This window comes from Uranotaenia lowii, chromosome 2 (assembly GCF_029784155.1).
Source record: "Uranotaenia lowii strain MFRU-FL chromosome 2, ASM2978415v1, whole genome shotgun sequence".
Classification (NCBI taxonomy): domain Eukaryota; kingdom Metazoa; phylum Arthropoda; class Insecta; order Diptera; family Culicidae; genus Uranotaenia; species Uranotaenia lowii.
The window spans coordinates 311,398,685-311,422,828 of NC_073692.1; the positions used below are offsets into that span (position 1 = coordinate 311,398,685).

Consider the following 24,144-nt stretch of genomic DNA (forward strand, 5'->3'; position numbering starts at 1 on the left):
ATTGGACGCATCAACAAAAAATATTTACAACACAATTTATTTTTATTTGCATGATTTTCCAAATAAAGTGAATAAAACCGAGCATAATCCGGACTTTTTTTTCAATGAAATCCGGGCAACCGGGCCGGGCCATACTTTTCCCAAAATTTGTGTTAAATATCCGGAAAAACCGGGTCCGGGCAATCTGGCAACCTTATTCTATCGGTCTATAAAATTTCATAATCTTTAGATGTTCTTACCAGACTGGACATCACTTTTAACCGATAAGGCCGATAAAATTAAGTAACAAACATAAATTACAGCGATTAATCTCTTGTTAATTTTTTTTTTAATAAATAATACATTATTCAAATTATTGACATGTAAAAAATTCTACAAAGTTGGATGACGATATGCAGCTTAAAAAGTATCTCTAAGATCATATTTTGAAAATGATCAAAATTCTAGACATCTTGACTGTTCCTGCGTTATTCATAATTGTATTTCGAAAATACAAATTTTACTACACAGTAGGACCCATAAAAATGTGAAAATCTGTCATCCAGGTTCATAAACACGTTTCTTGATGTTAACATGGTTGGAAAACCTTTTTCATTATTCAGGCATGTAGATTATTAACATATGAGGCAACAATAACTCGATATGTCCACTTTTCAACTACTCTCTCTCTGAATCGAGAGCATACACGCTCCTTTTTTAAACTCAAAATTAACTTGTTTTTGTTCAAAACAGCACTTCAGTGGCAACCCTCAACTTTGAGTTTGACTGGGCAATCGCAAAACTAAGTTTCGCTAGACATAGTCAATACTAAGTTCGGCAGCCGAACTCAAATTTATCCTTTTTATTCGAGGGTTGTTTATTTTCAGAGAATTAAAGGATGGTTAAAATTTTTTGTACCCGGATGTTGCTATTCCGGTACATTGCATTGCAATTACAGAGCGGTGGAAAGTTTTGACACTTCCGACGGAAGAAAACTCCCGGATGTTACTTCCCACGGAAAGTAAATAACATCCGGAAGTTTCCGGACATTCCAAGCCGCTCACCATATGATGACAATGACGGACAGAATTTTACGCTGACATGGCGGACATTCCATTTTGAAGTTCCTTTATAGTCTTCCGGTAATTGTTCCGGAACGACAAAATTTTGCGACGTGTTTGTCGGTTGCTGTTCCGGGTCGAAGTGAACTCGCTAAGTGTTTTCAGTCCAACAAAAAGAATTCAATTTTTAGTTCATAAGGTCGAATTCCACTTTAATCCCTCGCCGAAGGAAAAAAAAAAGGGATCAATTTTGAGTTCGTAGTTCGAACTCCGTTTTGAACCATCGCGTTGAGGAAAAAGGGTACTTAATTTTAAGTTCATAGAATCGAACTATGTTTTGAACCTCGGTCGTACTTAATTTTGAGTTAAAATAAAAGAGCGTGTTGGTGAGAAAAAAATATTCTGTATGGGACTGTTATGCGAGTAGATTTGAAAAAGGTTTCAAATATGGTCGATTAACAGTCCCATAATGAATAAAAATGGTGCTTTCGGCCCTTCTAATAACCCAATTTCGAAAATTTCAGGTCTTACGATTTATTATGACAACCTAGAAACGATTTTCGTTTATGCCGAAAGTGGTGAATGTATTCCAAAACAGGAAAAGCTGATTTTCTCGCTTGCTTGTTTTTGCATATGGGACTGTTATGAAAGTAGGGGCGGTAGAGTGTTGCAGCTAAACTGACTTCCAAAAATCTTATAACGTATTCGTTTATACCCAGTTTTACACCAGGTCACAACAAGTTTTGCAAATTTTGCTGTCATTTTTAGAAGTTTATGCGCTCAGTTTTGCATCCGTAATTCTCCAGATTTGATTTAAAATGGACGGTGAAACACTGAAGATTCGTTTGAGAGCGATCGAGGTAGCAAAACACTGACTACGAATTATGTTCGTTCTAGTATGGTAAACCTTAAAACTGGGCGAATGGAGAAAACAAATTCGGTAAAAGTATCATATTTTCAATGTCATATTACCTACAATGGGAATGATGCTTTTTACAGCCTTGGCTGGCCATACTGAGCACTTCGATTATTTCTACATTTGTGCCACACTCTTTGTTTTTGATCAATGGGAAAGGATTTTGGAGTCCTGTGCTTAGCTCCCGATATAAAAACTATGTAAAGCACGTCTATATTTCATTTTTTAATCACATTTTTGTGATCCCAAACACAGGGACTGAACCTTCTACTATTGGCATTGATTATGCTTCACAATGATCTTTGATCGAAAAGTTAATAAGTTATATAGCATATAACCAGGTTGTAAAAGCAACATTTCCATTGTTTGTTATATCACATTAACAATACGATACTAAGAATTTTGGTTAAAATTTAAAGTCAGTTATGCTGCAAACACTCTACAAAGCACGAAAAAGTGTAGTGTTTTTTACCTGATTGGGTGAGTTCTTTTGTTTCCATGTTGTTAGAAGTGCGCGCTACCTCCATATGTGAGTGCAGTTGTTCGACCATTGTTTGTTTTCGTCGCAAAAAAAAAAGAGATTTATCGTCATTATTTCTTTCATAACTCTTCTAAGAGTTGATGGCCCACTTTGGTGTCTTGAGATGAATGTTGCATCATAAATTGAGCTATTCAATGGTATTTTTTGCAAAATATTCGGTGGTGCAGACGGTACTTTTAGACGCCATTTAAAGTTTATTTACAACTTTTCATGTTGAACGTCTTTAATTATTTTTTTTTTCAACTATTTTTTTTTTGGAAAGCTGATAAGTTTCAATGCATTTTGATGTGCTATTTTATAATTTCCGTTGAAAAATAACAGATTTATGTAGCTTTGAAAAATGGTTATTTTTAATTGACAAAAAAATCTAACCGAAGCTAACTCAAAAAATAAAAATGTTAGAAACCTGAAAAAATACATGTGTTTTTAAGTCGCAAAATAAACCAAATTTTCAATTTTGGGGGAAATCTGAAGACCCCCGGAACAAATTGTCAGATAATAAAAAAAAATCCCCAATATTAAAATTATTGACATACAAAAAATTCTACAAAGTTTGATGACGATATGCAGTTTAAAAAATATCCCTAAGATCATATTTTGAAAATAATCGAAATTCTAGACATCTTGGCTGTTCCTGGGTTCTTCATAATTGTATTTCGAAAATACAAATTTTACTACACAGTATGACTAATAAAAAATGCGAAAATCTGTCATCAAGGTTCATAAACACGTTTCTTGATGTTAACATGATTGGAAAACCGTACAGTTTTAATCGACCAAAATTCAAATTATTATTTATGTTGAATCAATTTAAAAAACACAATCACTAAGAATAAATTCAGAAAAAAAAACAAAACAAATAACAATACTCACGGCCATGTGCCGGACCTCCGGCGGCGCGTCTCCGACGAAAAGTACCCATCGTCCCCGTTCAGATACTCATCATCGCTCCACTCGACGTGCTTAAAGCTGGTGCTGCTGGCAACACTGCTGCTGCCCGTGGTACCGGTCGAAGAACAGCTGTTGCTGCTCCGATTCCGGTTTCGCTTTATCACATGCACATTCGACTGATGCCTGCCAGCACCGGCACGATGCGGATGATGCTGATGCTGCTGTTGTTGTTGGGGGATGGAACGAAAATTTGATCTCGAAGATGAGGGGATGTCCTCGCCCTCGAAGCAGACGGTGGAACTGGCGGCAGTGGTTCGCGTTAGTCGAGTCGATGAGCTGCCTTTGTATGGCGACCGTGACAAATTGGATGATTTGTTATTGTTAATTAAATCATCCATGGTAGATTGAGAGCTTTGCCGGGATGTCGTTCGGGTTCTATCGAAGTTGTATGAAGTTGGACCGAGATCTGTGAATGTGTCAACGGTAACTGATCGTTGCTGGCACCAGGACGAGAGCTTGTAGTGGATTCGTTCTTCCAATCGTGATCTATGCAGCGTAGCAAGGTCAACATCCGATAGGTAAGCCATCTGTCGGCACTGAACACTGGCCCCAAGACAAGAGCACAGATCTCACTTATCTCGACTCTGCTTCAACTTCCACCGAATTCGAGATAATCAGCTGCTGGATGGATGTGGAGCGGTGATTAATGATCCGCTAACTGTTCACTTGAATCCAACCCATCACCAGAGATGGTTGCGATTTTCTGATTCGTCTTAGCACAAAACACTTCACGCAGCACACTTTCGCGCAAGAACAACGCAAACCCCCGGAGAAACTGAACTGGACCGCACGAGGCCAAAACGGTCGTCACCGGATCACCACCATCTGCAGAATGAAATTGATTGAAAACTTCGTCCGATTTCACAAAGTCAGCCAGCCAGTCAGCCAGCCAGCCAGCCAACCAGAGCCAGTGGCCAGATTAAAAGCAGAAAAAAATAATCCGCCTGTGTGATCAATCAATGGCAAACCACAACGACGACGACGACAACGAAATCACCATAACAGAAACTCATCGACCGCAAATCGCTTGCCTCGTACCTATTAGGCTAGCTAGCAGCTTCTTATCAGTTTGGTATAGTACAAACAAGAATAATGATAATTAATTCAGACTCAATAGCCTGTAGTGACACCTGGTGGTGACTAGTCCAAACAAGCTCCTTGTCTGTGAACACAACACGACACGGCTGGCGCTGATTCAAAATCAAGTTTCACGTGCTCAGTTCATTTAAGATTGAGTTTCTGTGTTTATAGTTTGTAACGACACTTCACAGAACCCTTGAGTACCCCTTTCGTTTGCTTCGTATTGATTTTCCGCATCACTTGTTTGACCGCTAAGCGGTGACTTTACTACAAAGAGAAATATTAACCTATGACAGTGCTCTACATCGTACTAAAACGTACTAAATCAATCAACCAAACTCCCAAGACTAAATGCGATAAGGCAACGTTTTTTTTCCTCCAGTGTGTGAAGCAAAACGCGAGATTGATAACGATTGGCAGATGAGAACTGTACCGAACTCTTGTTGATTGAATAGTAAACATGATTCGAACGTCAACGGTTTTCTAAATAACCTAGTTTGAGATGAGACATGAATGTGAAATAAAAATCCCGATTTAATACACTTGGCAGTGGATTGTAGCGTTTCTTACAGTCTGTTAGGATACAAATGTCACAAATAAATAAACGAATTATAGATTCCCAAATTCTAAATCATTAATAATTTCGAACGCAGTAGTCCGGACAAATATCAATTTCTTCTTCTGCCATTTGCCCCCTCCCCCCCCCCCCTCCCTCCTTCCAAATTTCCAAAGAACACGAAAAATGAGTATTAAGTATTTTATGAAAATTTCGAAAAACATATCAAATATCCGAAAGATTTCAAAAGCAAAAATGCAAATTGTGAAAGATGAGTGTTTTATCACCTTTGTATCATTGATTTAATTAAATTTTTCGATAAAAAATTTCTTAAAAGAGGTTTAGTGCAATGATATAGAATACATTTTTTTTTTCATACAAGCTTTCGTGCAATTTAATCCAATTTATTGGTTTTTTGCACTATTTTATTATTTTTTTAGTATCCCCCCCCCCCCCCCCTCGCGATGTTCCAGCTCCAAGTGACAAGAGAAGGATTTGAAATTTGTTCCAGCCTAACATAATTTGCAACATTTTGTTGGTTTTTCAATGGCTGGATTTTCTAATATCCTATATAACCTTTTCTTAAAAAAAATGAAATAAGTATAATCTTAATGTACTCTTTTTTAAGTTTGGTTTAAGTATGGTGACCTCCAAATCAACAATATAGGTTAAAAAATAAAGAATTCAATTTAAAAAAAAGCCCACCATGTGTTGATTTTTTTTTTAAATAATGCGAATTCATTTTCATCATCATTTTATTAAATTTGTCAAATTTTATCAATTATGTCAAGTGGCAAAAATTTCAAGTTTGACAGAATTTGCCAAAATGATTATTTAGATAAAATAGACAAATTTGATGAGAGCAATGAAAAATGGCAAACAACAAAATTGACGAAATAATACAAAATTGACACAATTGACGAAAATGACACAGTTAACAACAAGATCGACAAATTAGCTCCAAATTAACCTTACTGACAAAATAAACTAAAATGACAACATTTGCCAAGTTGAAAATAATCGACATAAATATCAATACTGGAAAATTTTACAAAAATTCAGTCAAATGGCCGAAACGACAAAATTAACTAATTGTCGAGAACAACTAAATTGACTTATATTGCCAAATTGAGCAAAAAATGACCAAACTGACAAAATAGATAAAATTGAAAAATTGAGAAATTGAAGCAATTGAAAAAATAGCCATAAATGACAAAATTGACCAAATTTACAAATTGACTTATTTGAAAAAAACTCATCAAATTGCTATTAATGACAAAGTTGACCAAATGGACCGAAAATAATCAAATAATTATTCCATTACATAAATCAAAAACTGACAATATTGACAAAAAAGGCAAAACAGATCAAATTGAAAAATGGGTCAACATAACAAAATATACAAACGATGGATAAAAAAATTACAAAATTGGCGAAATTCACAAAAGTGGCCATATTGACCAAGTTGACTGCGTTGACGGAATTGACAAAACTGACATAATTGACCAAATTTACAGAATTGAAAAATTTGATTAAATTGGCCAAATTGACAAAATTAACTAAATTCAAAAAATTACAAAACTGAAAAAATGGACAACACTAACATAACTGACACAATTCAAAAAGAAACAAATTTGAAAAAAAAAAGAAAACGTGATATAATTGACAAAATTGACATTTGAAGTTTTGTCAATCTTGTCAATATAGTCAATTCTGTTAATCTCTTCCATTTTGTAAATTTTGTGTTAATTCGATCAATTTGTCCCTTATTGAAAATACTCTCAATTTTGTCATTTATAATAATGTCGTCAATTTTGTCAAAATTTAATTTTATGACCATTTTGACAATTTTTTCATCTATGACATTTTTTATAATTTTTGTCAATTTTGTCAAATCTGTCCATTTTGCCAATTTTGCAAATTTGCTCAATTTTATCCATTTTGTCCTTTTTGGCAACTGTGTTGATTTTGTCTAATAAGCAAATTTTGTCGATAGTGTCAGTTATATCATTTAGTTTAATTTTGTCAATTGTGTCATTTTGTTCAATTTTGTCATTGTCATTAAAAAAAAATTATTTAAAAAAAATACTTCTACCTTCAAATTAGGCACTTTTTTCAATTGTGTTATTTTTGAAATTTTTGTCATTTTTGAAAATTTTGTCATTTTTATCACTTTTGTCATTTTCGTCTATTTTTGTTATTTTTGTCAATTTTGCCCTCGTTTACTCATGAGAAATTCACACCAATAAAGCGAGCCAATCGCCTATCGTGCTTATAACGTCATATTTTTGATCGCCTTGATTACACTAGTTTACAGCATTTTTGAACTCAGTAAACTGATGGTCATTTCCAATGTAAAATCGGGCGCTGAATCCGAAAATGAAATTAAAAAAAATCTCAGTAGAACCGTTTTTGAGTTATGCTCCAAATATGAAATTTCGAAAAAATTGAAAAAGTTCTTGTACTTAGATTAAAATATCTCGGACGGCATAGCAGTAATTTGAAATCTCTCTTTTGCATATTGAAGGTGAATAAGTTATCTATCGATCATCTGCACACTGTTTTTGCGTTTGACCAACAGTATTGTTGATATTAGTGACTTTATGAGAAAAAAAATTATAAAAAACGCATTTTTTTAGAGAAAATTTTGTTTCAACGAAAGTTTTAGACTCGATGGTAGCATTTAAAAAATCTGATTTTCTTTTGCGCTTGAATGTCAATTTAAAACAAAGATTTCAAGTGGTTATTTATCAAAATCGGTTGAAAATTGAAGAAGTTATGGCTACTTTACCATAACTGAAATTTTTGGAGTTTTTAATAATTTAACGAACCGCAGTAAACTTATCATAGTATAGGAAGAATGGAACATGATAAATCTCACTCGCTCTAAGTCAAAATTATTTATTAGCTTACCAGAAGGTCACATGCCAAATTTCAGGAAGATCTGACCATAGGGAGGGGTTGCTTAAGTCTCAAACGTGAATAAAATTTTGAGGTATTTTGCCCGGATGGAACGAAAAATACTGGTTTTTCATCAATAACTTTTTTCATCACTAGCTGATTGTTTTTTATGGTTGATTTTCTTAAAGCTTAAGTTGAGACAAATATTTCACCCGAAGACTGTAACTCGATTGGATTTGAAACAGAAAAGTTATTGCGGTTCAAAGATTGTATTTTGGTCGAAAATTGTCGTATAAAACGCAATGCGTAAAAAGTACTCATTGCGTATTGGACAAAATTTGCGGCCTTTGAACCGCAATAACTTTTCTGTTTCTAATCCAATCGAGTTACAGTCTTCGGGTGAAATATTTGTCTCACCTTAGGCTTTAAGAAAATCAACCATAAAAAACAATCAGCTAGTGATGAAAAAAGTTATTGATGAAAAACCAGTATTTTTCGTTCCTTCCGGGCAAAATACCTCAAAATTTTATTCACGTTTGAGACTTAAGCAACCCCTCCCTATGGTCAGATCTTCCTGAAATTTGGCATGTGACCTTCTGGTAAGCTAATAAATAATTTTGACTTAGAGCGAGTGAGATTTATCATGTTCCATTCTTCCTATACTATGATAAGTTTACTGCGGTTCGTTAAATTATTAAAAACTCCAAAAATTTCAGTTATGGTAAAGTAGCCATAACTTCTTCAATTTTCAACCGATTTTGATAAATAACCACTTGAAATCTTTGTTTTAAATTGACATTCAAGCGCAAAAGAAAATCAGATTTTTTAAATGCTACCATCGAGTCTAAAACTTTCGTTGAAACAAAATTTTCTCTAAAAAAATGCGTTTTTTATAATTTTTTTTCTCATAAAGTCACTAATATCATCAATACTGTTGGTCAAACGCAAAAACAGTGTGCAGATGATCGATAGATAACTTATTCACCTTCAATATGCAAAAGAGGGATTTCAAATTTCTGTTATGCCGTCCGAGATATTTTAATCTAAGTACAAGAACTTTTTCAATTTTTTCGAAATTTCATATTTGGAGCATAACTCAAAAACGGTTCTACTGAGATTTTTTTGAATTTCATTTTCGGATTCAGCGCCCGATTTTACATTAAAAATGTTGGTCAGTTAATCAAGTTCACGATTTTTTAAAAATTTTGTAAACTAGTGTTATTGATTGTGGGATATTGCCAGCAAGCCAAAAAAGACACTTTTTTAAGTACTCTTTTTAGGATACATTTTTTTTAAACTATTTTGTTTTTTTTTCTTTCTTTCATACATTGTAAGGAAAAAATCCTTTTGTTTTTTGGAAGATAAAAATGATTTTAATTGTGTATCCCAGTTTCGCAAAATCGTCGAGAATAACAGGGAACAAATACACTAGTTTACAAAATTTAAAAAAAAAATCGTGAACTTGATTGACTGACCAACATTTTTAATGTAAAATCGGGCGCTGTCTTTGGGTGAAATATTTGTCTCAACTTAGGCTTTAAGAAAATCAACCATTAAAAACAATCGGCTTGTGATGAAAAAAGTTCTTGATGAAAAACCAGTATTTTTCGTTCCTCCCGGGCAAAATACCTTAAAATTTTATTCACGTTTGAAACTCAAGCAACCCCTCCTATGGTCAGATCTTCCTGAAATTTGGCATGTGACCTTTTGGTAAGCTAATAAATAATTTTGACTTGGAGCGAGTGAGATTTATCATGTTTCATTCTTCCTATACTATGATAAGTGTACTGCGGTTCGTTAAATTATTAAAAACTACAAAAAATATTGTTATGGTAAAGTAGCCATAACTTCTTCAATGTGGCTTGTGATATAGCTCAGTTGGCAAGTCTGTTGTCTCCTGAGCCGATGTCCGCGAGTTCGAGCCCAAGAGTAAACATCGAACACAGTTGTACCGGATAAGTTTTTCAATAACGATCCGCCAACTGCAACGTTGATAAAGTCGAGAATGCCATATAGATTGTAAAACGACTATAATCGAAACAAAAAAAAAATAACTTCTTCAATTTTCAACCGATTTTGATAAATAACCACTTGAAATCTTTGTTTTAAATTGAAATTCAAGCGCAGAAGAAAATAAGATTTTTTAAATGTTACCATCGAGTCTAAAGCTTTCGCTGAAACAAAATTTTCTCTAAGAAAATGCGTTTTTTTATAATTTTTTCTATCATAAAGTCACTTATATCAACAATATTGTTGATCATACTGTAGTGAATACAACATCAGACGAAAGGTAAATTTATAAAAATGAGTAAATCAATATTCTCAATCCGATTAAATAAACACGTTCTACCTAAATATAAATTAAAACATTTGAACGTGTGGAATTTCGATGCTGTCAGTTTCGCGAAACAACGAAAATTATGAGAGAAAAAAAAGAGAGCATATAGAGCTGTTTTTGACATTTCTTACGCACACTTGCCGAGCGTGTACAGATGAGACGGGACAATTAACCTAAAAAACTCTCGGTACTTAAAACGGGCAGCACATGGTCGTTTTTGAGGTTGATTGTCCCAAAACTGAAAAGTGTTGGTTAAACAACCAGCATAGTATCACGAACACTATCAGCAGCAAATAGGACTATAACGATCATTCTGTTAACGAATCTAGGAGATTAAAGTCGCGTTTTGAACAAGTGAAAAAAAAGGGAATTGCGGCAAATTTCGTAATTTGTCAGCATATACGGATATAAGTACGACACATACGCAAAAACAGTGTTCAAATGATCGATAGAAAATTCATTCACCTTCAATATGCAAAAGAGGGATTTCAAGTTACTATTATGCCTTCCGAGATATTTTAATCTAAGTACAAGAACTTTTTTTATTTTTCCAAAATTTCATATTTGGAGCATAACTCAAAAACGGTTCTACTGAGATTTATTTGAATTTCATTTTCGGATTCAGCGCCCGATTTTACATTAAAAATGACCTTCAGTTTACTAAGTTCAAAAATGCTGTAAACTAGTGATATTAACACTACGCGGAGAAAAAGACCACAGTTGTTCTAATTATTTCAGCTCGCTATACCAATCATCTAAACGTAGTTGATTTTTTCGCATCCAACAGTAAATAGAATATACTCAACTACAAACTGATGATTGACGCAATCAACCTTGGATATAATAGAAACAACCGTAGTGATTCAATTTTTAATATAATAGATTCAACTACATTTGTATGATTGATTCTAGACAGTCAACTATAAATATAACAGATTCAACTATACATTCCTGGTTGACGTCTCACATTTAACTATACATACGATAGATTTGTAGAATTGTAGATTTGATAGAATTGTACTGGTGTAAATATGATTCAACCGTAAATATGATAGATTCAACTACAAATGTATGATTGATTCTAGGTATAAGACTATAAATATAGTAAATTAAGCTACATATATTTTTATGATTCATTGTGTGCTACTTGAAAACTACTAGTGTTCATCTGTTTTCATCAGCAAAAATTTAAAAAAATCGTAAGTGTGAGCAGGGGTGTCAGGTGTCCTGATTTGTCAGGATTTGTCCTAATTTTCGAGAGGCCGTCCTGATTATTCAAAAACGCTTGAATTGTCCTGATTTTTTTTTTAAATGGCCTTTAAAATGTCCTGATTTGTCCTGCTTTTTTTTAAATATCTAAATAATAACTTAATTTATTGTTAAATGATGAGTACATCAATCAAATCTTTAATAGAATAGTTTAACCAATGATGATCTTCGGTTCAAACGATATTTAAATGGTGTTTTTCGATATTAACTGCAGGCCAGTCAAAGTTATTCTCGCTTCAGTTGCATAATCCGAGGCGTTTTCAGCACCTATATTTCGCCTTTAGTTATGCAATTCAAGCAGAACTGCACGTTATTTTTACCAATTTAGTGGTGTCCTGAAAAATCCTGATTTTTTCTTCATGGTGTCCTGATTTTTGATAAAACGACTTGGCACCCCTGAGTGTGAGACCAGTACGTGTTCCCTGCAGCGATTGTAGTGCTGTTTTGAAGCCGGCATTTCCTGATCATATTTAAATTGAATCAATCATATTTGTAATTAAATCAATCACATTATAATAGTTGAATCTATCATAATAAAAATCAAATCGATCATTTTTTATAGTTGAAACTAGTATAGTTATTGTTTAATGTATGACATCAATTGTACATTATAGTTGAATCTATTATATTTAAAGTTAAATGCACAAAATTAATCATACAACTATAGTTGAAAGTATTAGAGTAAGGTGGGTTAAAAGTACGAGTCGGGTAAAGTACGTGTTGGGATTATCAAAAACCGAGAACAGTAAAATTCAAAACTCTGGCGTGGATTGATAGTGATTTGGACTGCCAACAACCAGCCACAATTTTTTTTTCGTGGAAATTAAAAATACTCCTACTTAAATAAGGTAGTGTCGAGAGCCATATTGGATTTTTTTTGTGACGTCACAAAAACGAATGTATCGAAAATTTATATGCGAATGGCAGAAGTTTCAAAGAAAAACATGTTTTAGAACGAAAATGAATTCCAATTTCATTTTGATTGTGTTGTAAGACCTCTATTTCACTATGTTATGAAATTTTCTGGTCCTTTGAAGATTGCATTATGTTTTATTTTCTTATTTTAATAATGAACGCAATGTCATCTTGAAGCTAAAACGTTCAAAAACGAAGATAAAATCTACTTTTAAAAGGTCTAGCTGGTAGTTATTGAGTGTTCAACTGATTGTCATGATTTTTATCCAATCGGTTTACCTTATTCAATTCTTATGTAGAACAATTAACATCAATTGATTATTGTTAACTCGATTTACTAGAATGCGAATAAATAATTGTGGTTTTATATAAAAGTTTGTTTTTTGATAACTTTTTTGTAATGAGGATCTTAAACTGCACTGACTTGATCATTTTCATGGAAGACTTTGAACTAATTTTAAAGTTTTGCAAAGTTGAGTAGGGAAAATCCACCATTTTTCGAACTTCGATGGTCTATTTCATACAAAAAATACTCGAAAATCCATCTTTTTTCGTACCAATCTTGAAGAGCAAGAATACTTCTAGAATAACAGGTATTAAAAGTGGAACATTTCCAGCAAATTGTTCAAATTATCAACGAAAAAGGCAAATTTCCTAGTAAATTAACAGATTTTTCGTGATTGTGACGTCGCAGTGTGTACCAATACTAAAGCAGGGCTGCCTCGACACTACCTTCTTTAAATATTCCTTGGTAAAGTAGCTTTTTTGCTTGAATGATGTAATATTTAAAATAATAGCAAACATGTTTGTGCAATCAAATGTGGCTTTCAATGAAAGTTTTAATGTGTCTTTTTAGTTGTTTTTAATCACTATCAAATGCCGAAGAAAGAATTTAATAACAGCAAACATGTTTGTGCAATCACAAGTGTGGCTTTCAATGAAAGTTTTAATGTGTCTTTTTAGTTGTTTTTAAATTCATCACAATAAACTGTGAATCATAAGAAACCTTGAAGGGGCAAAAGTACGAAGGGTCTACTGAAGTAAATCTGAACGGAAATATATTGTTGGATGTACGAAATCAATCAGATTGTCTTTTATATGTATTGTTGAAATTTTGATGGTTATATTTGGTCGAAAAGCAATCAGATATATGATAGAATATAAGTGGATTATTGCTGGAAATACCATACCGTGTAATGTATGTATGTATGTATGTAAGAGTGCCCCAAATGACCCGACTTTTGAAAAAGTTATGTGCTGCAGGCGAAAATTGATCATAGGCCTAGTGCAAGATCTCATGCCAAATTTGGGCCAGATCGGATCACGGGAAGGGGTCGCTCAATGAGCCTGAAGTTTGTATGGGATTTTAAGACATTTTGTTCGGGAGAAACATGAAAAACCAGTATTTCATAAATAACTTTGGTTTCCTTCGGCCGATTTCTTTTAAAAACGGGTTTTCTTAAACCCCAAATTATTTCAAGTATTTTATACGAAGACTGCAAATCGATTCGAGTTAAAATAAAAAAGTTATTAGGCTTCAAAAATGGGCTAACTTTTTTAAAGATGGTGTTCATCACGGTTAAAGCTGCGTCGAAATGTTCGAACGTCTCGACTGATTAACGATGATGAATACCACCCTTAAAAAAGTTAGCCCATTTTTGAAGCCTTATAACTTTTTTATATTAACTCGAATCGATTTGCAGTCTTCGGATAAAATATTTGTCATAATTTGGACTTTAAGAACCTGTTTTCGAAAGAAATCGGCCGAAGGAAATCAAAGTTATTTATACTGGTTTTTCATGTTTCTCCCGAACAAAATGTCTCAAAATACCATACAAACTTCAGGCTCGTTGAGCGACCCCTTCCCGTGATCCGATCTGGCCCAAATTTGGCATGAGATCTTGCACTGGGCCTATGATCAATTTTAGCCTGCAGCGCATAACGTTTTACAGCTTTTGAATTTCCCATACAAATTTGGGGCAGTCTAATGTATGTATGTATGTATGTACGTATGTATGTATGTATGTATGTATGTATGTATGTATATACTTAATCCCCTAATCGGTAGCAAGGTCCAGCCTAAGTGGAGTTTTTATTTAATTTTCTGACGGGTTATGCTTTTCTTGAATTAAAATAAACCATTAAATCAAAATTAGGAGTAAATTTCTACATGCAAAACCATAAATAATCTTTAATAAGTGAATAACAGTACGATAATGTACATCTTATTCGAGTAAATAGACCATTTTGGTGTTTTGCAATTGTGAACTTCTAGAAGATAGGTTATTCTGAGCTAAAAAAGGGATAGGTATATGGAACAGGGCCGTAGGAAGAACCGACTCATGGGGGGGGTTTTGGTGACTAATTTTTACCTATGATTTTTTGACTAAAAACACACGAATAAAAAAAATAAAACAAATTATGTTTGTTACTATATGATTATTTATTTTTAAGTACCCATTAAAAGTTTTCGTATGAAATTGTAACTTAAGAGAAGACACGAATGCCATAAGGATAGTAAAGTGTCATTAATAAAACCTTAAAAAAGGAGCTTCAGAAGAGTGGTAATTAGCGTAAAGGGTGAGCTAATTTTTTTTAATGAAACCTCTAGAAACAAAATATGAAATTTGCTTTCATCGATGGTTAAAATTTTTGAATTTGTTTAAAAGTCTGGTAGATCAAAGTATTTCATTTGAGCATAAAATAAGTTCTTTTTAGGGTAGCCTTCAATTTCTTTAAAAAAACTTATTCTATACTCAAATCAAACAAGCCCAATTTTCTAAACTCTTTTGCAATATCCAAGATTCTAACCTTTGATGAAAATAAATAAACTTTTTCAAAAAAAAACAGTAAGAGATACAAAAAGAAATTCGAATCAAATTTGCTTGATGCAAACTTGAACTTAATTTATGATTTTAGTTTGAAGCTTGGCTTTAAAAAAGCTGCAAAATTAATAATGTTGAACAATACACCGAAAAAATAAGAAAATTTGTGTAGATTTTTTAGGTGAAGATCAGGTACATGTTTCTTAAACAGGCAATATTTTTCATAAAAAATCAATTCGTACTAAAAATCCTGTGAATGATATTTTTTTTAAATATAATTTGGGATATTTTGCATGAATCAAAACTTAGAAAATTAACTCAAATTTGTGATTTTCAGCTGAATTGTGTGAACAAACTTGTTCTGAATAAAATCTTTGAAATCTGGAAATTAAATCGCCAATTTTTATGTTTATGTTCTTTTGAATTTCTCAACAATTTTATGTTGATTGAAAAACTCATTCACAAGCTAAATCTTTTTCTGAGTTCTAAACATAAATTCAAAAATTGAAATTTGAATCTGTTTCTGAATTTCTATACGATTTCCGAAATATACATAAAATACGTTTTTCTGAATCTTAATTCCAGATCAAATTTTGATGAGCCAAATCTCTGAGCCCTCATTCATGAATCTTTTATTTGAATTCTGTAGTGCTGGTTTAATCTTAATTCATTATTTCAATTTTAAATTTTTAATCTGTTTTGTGAATCTGATTTAAAATGTGAATTTCGAATGATGAATCAGAATCTGGTTTTCAATTTTGGATCGCCACTTAGAAGCTTTAAATGTTTAAATTTTGTGTCAGAATAAAGTTCAAGAGCTTCGAATTTGAATATAAAACAAATTTCTTCTTTTTCCATATACTGAAAACTATTATTCAAATATTGAAAATGCATTTTATCTTCGAAAAACATGATTCAAATTTGATATGAAATGCAAACCGAATTCGAACAAGGATTTCAAAGCCGCTTTTCATTCCTAATTTCTTATGATTATTCGAACTGAAAATCAAGAATTCTAAACTTATAAAATCAGAAATACCAAAATATGTCGAAATACAATTTTTGTTATAGGAATATGGACCCAAAACTTCCAAAATGGGTTTAATTTAAAATTTTATATTAAGATCTGAATTTCTATGATAAGGTTGCCAAAATTCCCGGTTCCGTTTAAATTGGCCCGGATATTTAATATTAAATTTGGGAAAAGTCCGGTCCGACCCGGTTGCCCAGATTTCATTGGAAAAGCCCGATTTTTTTTATTCTCATTCTTAAGAATTGTTTAAATCAAACTTAAGTTTGATTTAAATCAAACTTCAAATTAAACAAATTGTGTTGTAAATTTTTTTTAATGAAGCGTTCAAAATTTTTGCATCAAGTTAAAAAAAATTATCATGAAAGGTTTTTGAAGTTTTTTTTCCAAATTTTTGATGAGCAACCCCTAGGTTTTGATCAAAATTGACCGGTTTTTGCCTGGATTTGGTCGACAATTTTGAAATCAAATACCCGGATTTTGCCAGGTTTTTATATAAAACAGCCCGGATTTGTACGGGCTGAAAAAAATCTGACAACCTTATTCTATGAACAAGTGAGAAAATTTTGAAAAACTGTAGCAGAATTTTGAACTTGAAATGGGGTTTTGAGGTTTTGGTATTAGTTTTTAGTTCAGATAGTTACTCTTGAATATCTTTGCTCTATTATAATAATTTGATTATGAATTTAAAATTTTGAGTGTAGATTAGAATAGCCGGCTTGCTTTTTTGGACCCTCATGGGGGGGGTTTAACCCCCAAATCCCCCCCCCCCCGTTCCTACGGCCATGATGTGGAATATTATATCTTTTTGTTGATAACGTTAACTGAAAAATGTACATTTTCGATTAATTTCAATTTTACCAAACCTTAGATATTAAAACTTGAAATGTTCAGCAGTGTTGCCAAATTGTATTTTTTTGAACTTAGTTGAGTTTATATTTCCATTCTTATTTAATGTTTCATGAACTGACTAAGGAAAAATTGGAGAAAAGAAGATTTTATGGTTAATCACATTTGTTCTTATAGATGAAATACATTATGACAAAGTTAATTTATTTAAAGGTTATAAATTTCAATGGAAATGTTGACCACCAAAATGAGAAAACTACCTGTTGTATTAATTTCTAGCAGCAGTATAACTGCAACTTTCAAATCCTGATTAAGGTATTACTAAATAATTAAATTTTATTGGTTCTTGAGCAGGAGCTTGATATTTACTTTTCTCATGAAAATTTCTTCACAAATTTTGAGGTCTTTGGCAGTAACTTTAGGGTTATACGAATACGATAAATTTTTGAAGGTGTCATTTTATTATCGATTGGATCAAAATTATGGGTTTGGGTGCTGGATTTTAGTGAAGTTGAAAAACGTAGACCACCCTTTTGCTCAAATTCCAGGTCTCGAAGAAGATTGTTTATATTGCACATGGAATCTAAACTTTGTGTTGAAGTGTTCAAAAACAGCTTCCTGTCAATCTAAAGTATACTGATTTCAGCTACACTCACGTTGCGGTTAAAGGTTTTAAATAAGAGTGATTTTCTAGTGAAAAATTAGTGATCCCGTAAACCGATAAGAGAAGGATTAACGGAACGTGTCATCCAGTGTATATTCTTTTTTTTTTACTGTAGGTTATTCTTTTAAATCGAACCATCCGATTCAATTCGATCGAGAGCTGTCAGCTTCAATCAGCTGAAACGTGCGCGCTAATCTGTTTCGACAAAATACTTGGCGTGTTTAAGATTTTCCGTTTGATGTTTCCTCCTCCCGAGAAGCTGCTGCTACTGCTACCTTCTGGTTGGTTATGTTTATGTTTTTTTTTTTTCAATTAATGCTCAACTGAAGGGTGAGATAATAGCTTTGACGTGTGGACTTGAGAGATTTGTAAAAAAAAAAACAACCATGACGACAGCCTCGGAGATTACCTACGTATTCACCCTTGCATCAACCCGTATTTTCATTATCAACATCGACTTTGATGAATCCTCAATTCTGACGATCGGACCACCTTATTTTTTGTTGAAATTAATTGTTTTCAAAAGCAGTGTTGCCAAGTTTTTGTATTCGTTTCCCTACGATCTGCCCTAAATTTATTTGATGTTGTTATTTAAATTTCCATATGAAATCCACTCAATCACAATTTTCTATGAAATTTTAACACGCAACCTTCCGGTGGCGAGGATTCAACTTGACGTACCGGATAGACATTGACCCACTGAGAGTGCATTCGCGACGCCCTGTTGTCTTCAGTGAACCGGTAAGTCCGAGCCGCGCGGTCAATCTCTGAGACATATTTCCACATTACATGAGCGGCACTTGTCTCTTTTTTCCATACTATATGGCTACTTCTAGCAATGGCTCCATCAGCCTCTTCATTGCATTGTAGTAAGGGAAGGCTTCCATTCAATAATTGAAATCCAACAATAATGGCGGGGCGGCACATCGTCATCGTCATCGCTGACAGATGATGATAATAATGATGATGATGGTATGCGGCATTCGTTGAGTGCGATTCGACTCTGAAGTGGCATTGAAGTAGATCAATGTGTGCCGCAGTGGAGTTCATCATGTGCTCAGTGTTGGCTACTGCAAACTGCAATACCTTTATAAAGATGGGTGATTTCTTAAAGTTTACGTTACGTAAAATTTCCCTTGATAAATTGTTTTGATATTCCTCCATAACTGGGAAACTTGCTTCAAGTTTTTGGTCCAGATTGCTGTCATGCAATCGTTCGATAGGATTGGATACTTCAGCACATCAGTAACAACATTTGAAAACGACTTATAATCCACATAAAATATAACAGTAAAAAGTTCTCATATGTTAAACACACAACGACGGAAAGGGACAGTCATTAAAAAAATAGATTATTTTACTCTAATTCTTTGTCTGATTCTATTGGCATATGATTAGAAACCGAATCGCAGATAAATGAAGGAGAAAAACAAAAAACGTTTACCCAACTGTGTGAGTTCCCAAGACACGAACTGACGGCCTGGGTAGCTGACGGTGTCCGATTGTGTTTGTTTTATTGATCGACGAGTGGCATTGACATTGTCAAACATGCACACGACGCACGATCGAAAAGCTAAACACAAAACAACGGAGCGCCATCGTTTGTGTGATCCGAAAACAATTATCTTGACCTTTGTTTTTGCATACACGCTCGAGCGAGTGGCACGACGGCGGCGGCGACGCTCTCGTGATGGAAGATCGAGACGATCAGATAATCATCGGCTGCCGATGACGAATGATAAGTAATAAAAAAATACATTAACTGACTGATTGAAATTTATCTAATGATTCATGAACTTTTTGTTCTGCTGAATTCAAATGTTCACAACAGATTTCTAATGACAATATTAAATTTATTGATGATTGATTTATTGGCCACACGATTGATCTTTATCTTAAAAACATTAGGTATAATGAGCTAAAACTTTTTAGCAAAAATTCTTTCATTGAAGAATTCGAAATACTGGTTTATTTGAAGTTTAAAATGTAGAGTAATATTTGAATCAATCGATAAAATCCACCATTTGTGTTAATTCACATGGATGGAACTTAATCTTTCCCTTCATCTCTTTTTGCACAACAAATTTTGAATAACTGGAAACCAGCAAAATTTTGTTGGTTTTTGTCCCGCCAGCAAAATTGCCAGCAAATTTAACTACTGAAAACGATCACAAATTCAACTGCAGGGAACCAATTAAAACATCTAAAAATCACCATTCTGGGACTAAGTCGGTTTTCCGAAAAATAAACGAGTTTCTGAAAAAGTCCCAAAAAGTCTATTTATGAACGAACATTCCACATTTAAAAGAATTAAATTAAGATTTTTCACTTCCATCTGTACCGTTGAGCCGTCAACACGTACGCCGGAGCATCGTATCGTTGCTGTGTACCTGCAGGAACATTTTTACATTATTTATTTTTTGCTTACCTGTTTTTCAATCAGCACTTTTCAGTGCTAAAATTATTTTCATTTTCTTTTATTCATATTTTCTCTTTTCTTTCCAGCATGGGGAAGTCATCGGCTGGCTCAAGGGCCGGTAGAAAACGGATTGCCGAACCTAATTCAGGTCCATCGCCCAAAAAAGTTGAAATTTCCAATTCATTCGATGTCCTTCATAACATCGGTGATGAGGAAATATTCATATTTAATTCTGATAAGAGTACTAAGAAACCTTCTTCTTCTTATACTCTTAAAAACGAAAAGATTCCACCAATAACGGTCACGATTCCCGACTTCAATGCCTTTCGAAAAGAAATCGTCACTTCCGTCAAGGATGTGAAGATTTCTTTTCAGATCGGTCGAAGGGGAACTGCTCGTATATTGGCGGAATCTTTTAATGATTTTCAAAAGGTTTTAAATTATTTGAATAATAAAAAACACCAATTTTTTACGTACGACACTAGAAGTGATCGTCCATTTAAAGTTGTACTTCGTGGTCTCACCGGCGATCAGACACCGGATGAGATCACAGCTGAATTAAATTCTTTGTTAGGATTTTCTCCAATTCAAGTAATTCAAATGAGGAAAAGAACCAACACGAATAATACCAGTAGTGTTGGTTTTGCAACTGAACTTTATTTGATCCATTTTAAAAAGGATCAAGTTAATAATTTGCAAATTCTTGAAAAAGCTCGTCTTATGTTTCATTGTCGAGTCAAATTCGAACCTTTTCGTAAATCTTCTACCAATTTTCTTCAAAATATTACGCAATGTCGTCGTTGTCAAGCTTTTTGTCATGGCACTAAAAATTGTAGAATGAATGCCAGATGCATGTTTTGCGGCTCATTCGATCATGAAAAATCTAAATGCCTTTTTGGTGGCGATAAGCCAAAAACAGAATTTTTTAAGTGTGCAAATTGCGCAGGTAATCATTCCTCGAATTCGCTAGACTGTCCCATCAGGGCAAAAATTATTGCTTCTAGGAAAAACCCCAAAGTTTCCAGAAAAGTTTCTTCTCCTCCTTCCTCTTTTTCGTCTAAACACGTCAGACCGGCAAACAACCTGCCTGTTCGCAGTCAGCCTCGGCCTACATTGGAATCACGGCTGGGTAATACCCGAAGTGATTTTAATGTTACCTGGGCTGATTCTGCGCCACAGACTCGTTGTTTATCGTTCTCAGAGGTGGTTGAAAATGGGTTGCCTTATTCAGGTTTAACTAATAAAAATGGGGAAAAACCAAGTCTCAACGTTCATGCGAAGTCTTGGGAAAATCCCCGAAATTCAAATACTTTTTCTTCTCCTTCCTTTTCTGATCCTAACAATTTTGTTGATTTGGGTGAGATTACTGAGGAAAAATTAAAATTTTTGCATCAAAATTTAATGGAAATGATGCAACTTATGTTGAAAGCAAATTCAATGTTTGAAGCTTTCCAAACTTCTTTTAATTATGCTAACAAAATTATTATGACTTTGCGATTCCCTCATGGATCCAAATAGATGTTTAAATATTATGAATTGGAACGCTAGATCTTTGCTGGCTAACCAAGATGAATTCTTTTTATTTTTGAAAACTCAAAACATACATATTGCTGCCATCACTGAAACTTTTTTAAAGCCAGACAATAACGTGAAGAGCAATCCTTTCTTTAAAATTTTACGAAATGATCGACTTGATCGACAAGGTGGGGGTGTAGCTATTGTCATCAATAGTCGTCTCAAATTTAGACTTCTTCCTTCTTTCAATACAAAAGTCTTAGAAACAATTGGAATTGAATTAGAAACTTCTATGGGGAAAATTATAATTGTTGCCGCATATTTGCCTTTCCAATGCAGCGGTGAACAGAAAAATTTTTTGAAGGGAGATTTACAAAAACTCACCAGAAATAAATCTAAATTTTTTATTATTGGTGACTTTAATGCAAAACACCGATCTTGGAATAATATTTCATCAAATTCAAATGGGAATATTTTATTTAACGACTGCTCTGCAGGTTATTATACTGTTGAATATCCTAATGGGCATACTTGTTTTTCTTCAATTAGAAATCCCTCCACAATTGATTTGGTTCTAACGGATTTAGGCGAGCATTGTAGTCAATTAGTTACTCATGCGGACCTCGATTCAGACCACCTTCCAGTAACATTTTCTTTATCCCAAAGTCCCATTGAAAACCCTTTAAAATCAGCTTTTAACTTTCAAAAGGCTAACTGGGAGTGATATATGAATTTTATTGAACGTAATTTGAATGTAAACGTTCCACTTAATTCAATAGAAGATATTGATTTGGCTGTAGAAAATTTGACAATTTCAATAGTCAATGCTAAAGCCGCTTCAATACCTAAAGTTAAACATAAATTTAATCAACCTTTAATTGATGATGATCTTCAGTTTTTGATACGACTGAAAAACATTCGTCGACGCCAATATCAACGTACTAGGGATCCTTATTTGAAATTTATTTATTGCGACCTTCAAAAAGAGATCAAACGTCGTTTAAATTTCATTCGTAATGAAAACTTTGCCAAAGCAGTAGAGGACATAAAACCCTACTCAAAGCCTTTTTGGAAATTAACTAAAATTCTGAAAAAGCCCCAGAAGCCAATTCCTACTTTGAAAGACGGGGATAAACTTCTTTTAACGAATGCAGAAAAAGCTCAAAAATTAGCCCAACAATTTGAGTCTGCTCATGATTTTAATTTAAACGTTGTAAGTCCAATTGATGCTCAAATTTCCCTTGAATTTGATGATATTCTTTCTAAACAAAATGTATTAGAAAGTTCTCATGAGACAAATATTGATGAACTTCAATTGATTTGCAAAAAATTTAAAAATATGAAAGCCCCAGGGGAAGATGGGATTTTCAATATTCTTATTAAAAAGTTGCCTGAAAGCACTTTAAATTTTTTAGTTAAAATCTTCAATAAATGTTTTCACTTGGCTTATTTTCCAAATAAATGGAAAAATGCCAAAGTAACTCCAATTTTAAAACCTGGAAAAATTGCTTCAGAGCCTTCGAGTTATCGACCAATTAGTTTGCTCCCTTCTTTAAGTAAACTATTTGAGAGAGTTATTTTGAATAGAATGATGATTCACATTAATCAGAAATCTATTTTCCCTGATGAACAATTTGGTTTTCGTCATGGACATTCTACTACACATCAACTTTTGAGTGTAACTAATATGATTAACGCTAGCAAATCTGAAGGATATTCAACTGGTGTTGCTCTTCTTGATATTGAAAAAGCTTTTGACAGTGTTTGGCACAAAGGTTTAGTAGCTAAATTAGCTCGATTTGATTTTCCTGTATATCTCACCAAAATTATTCAAAATTATTTGACTAGCCGAACCTTACAAGTAAGCTATCAAAATTCATGCTCTGAAAGGACACCCATTAGAGCTGGTGTCCCTCAGGGTAGTATACTTGGGCCAATCTTATACAATATTTTTACTTCTGATCTTCCTGATGTACCAGAAGGAAAAGGTAGAAGATTATTTGCTGATGATACTTTGCTTTCAGCCAAAGGTCGAAATTTACGGGTGGTACGCAGTAGATTGCAACAAAATTTAAATTCCTTTTTGAATTACTTGAAAATGTGGAAAATTTCTCCTAACGCTTCCAAAACTCAACTTATTTTATTTCCCCATAAGCCAAGAGCTCAATTTTTAAAACCTAATGAAAATCATTCCATAACTTTTAATGGGGTTTCATTAGAATGGTCTGATCACGTGAAGTACTTGGGACTCACACTTGATCGGAATCTTACTTTTAAAAATCACATTGAAGATATTCAATCTAAGTGTAATAAATATACTAAATCTCTTTATTCT

The 24,144-nt window shown here is 33.4% G+C and overlaps 1 protein-coding gene across 6 annotated transcripts in view; it reads right to left on the reverse strand.

Moving 5' to 3' along the window:
* Positions 1 to 24,144, reverse strand: part of LOC129750112 (NAD kinase-like) — a 181,797-nt gene that overhangs the window by 44,720 nt on the left and 112,933 nt on the right. For 5 of the 6 annotated variants that reach the window (XM_055745336.1, XM_055745338.1, XM_055745337.1 and 2 more), the window contains exon 2: positions 3,371 to 4,273. The exons of the other annotated variant lie outside the window; for it this stretch is intronic. In XM_055745336.1, coding sequence (XP_055601311.1) covers positions 3,371 to 3,975 — 605 coding nt within the window. In that variant the 5' untranslated portion in view covers positions 3,976 to 4,273. The remainder of the gene's footprint in view (positions 1 to 3,370; positions 4,274 to 24,144) is intronic. 6 annotated transcript variants of the gene reach the window in all.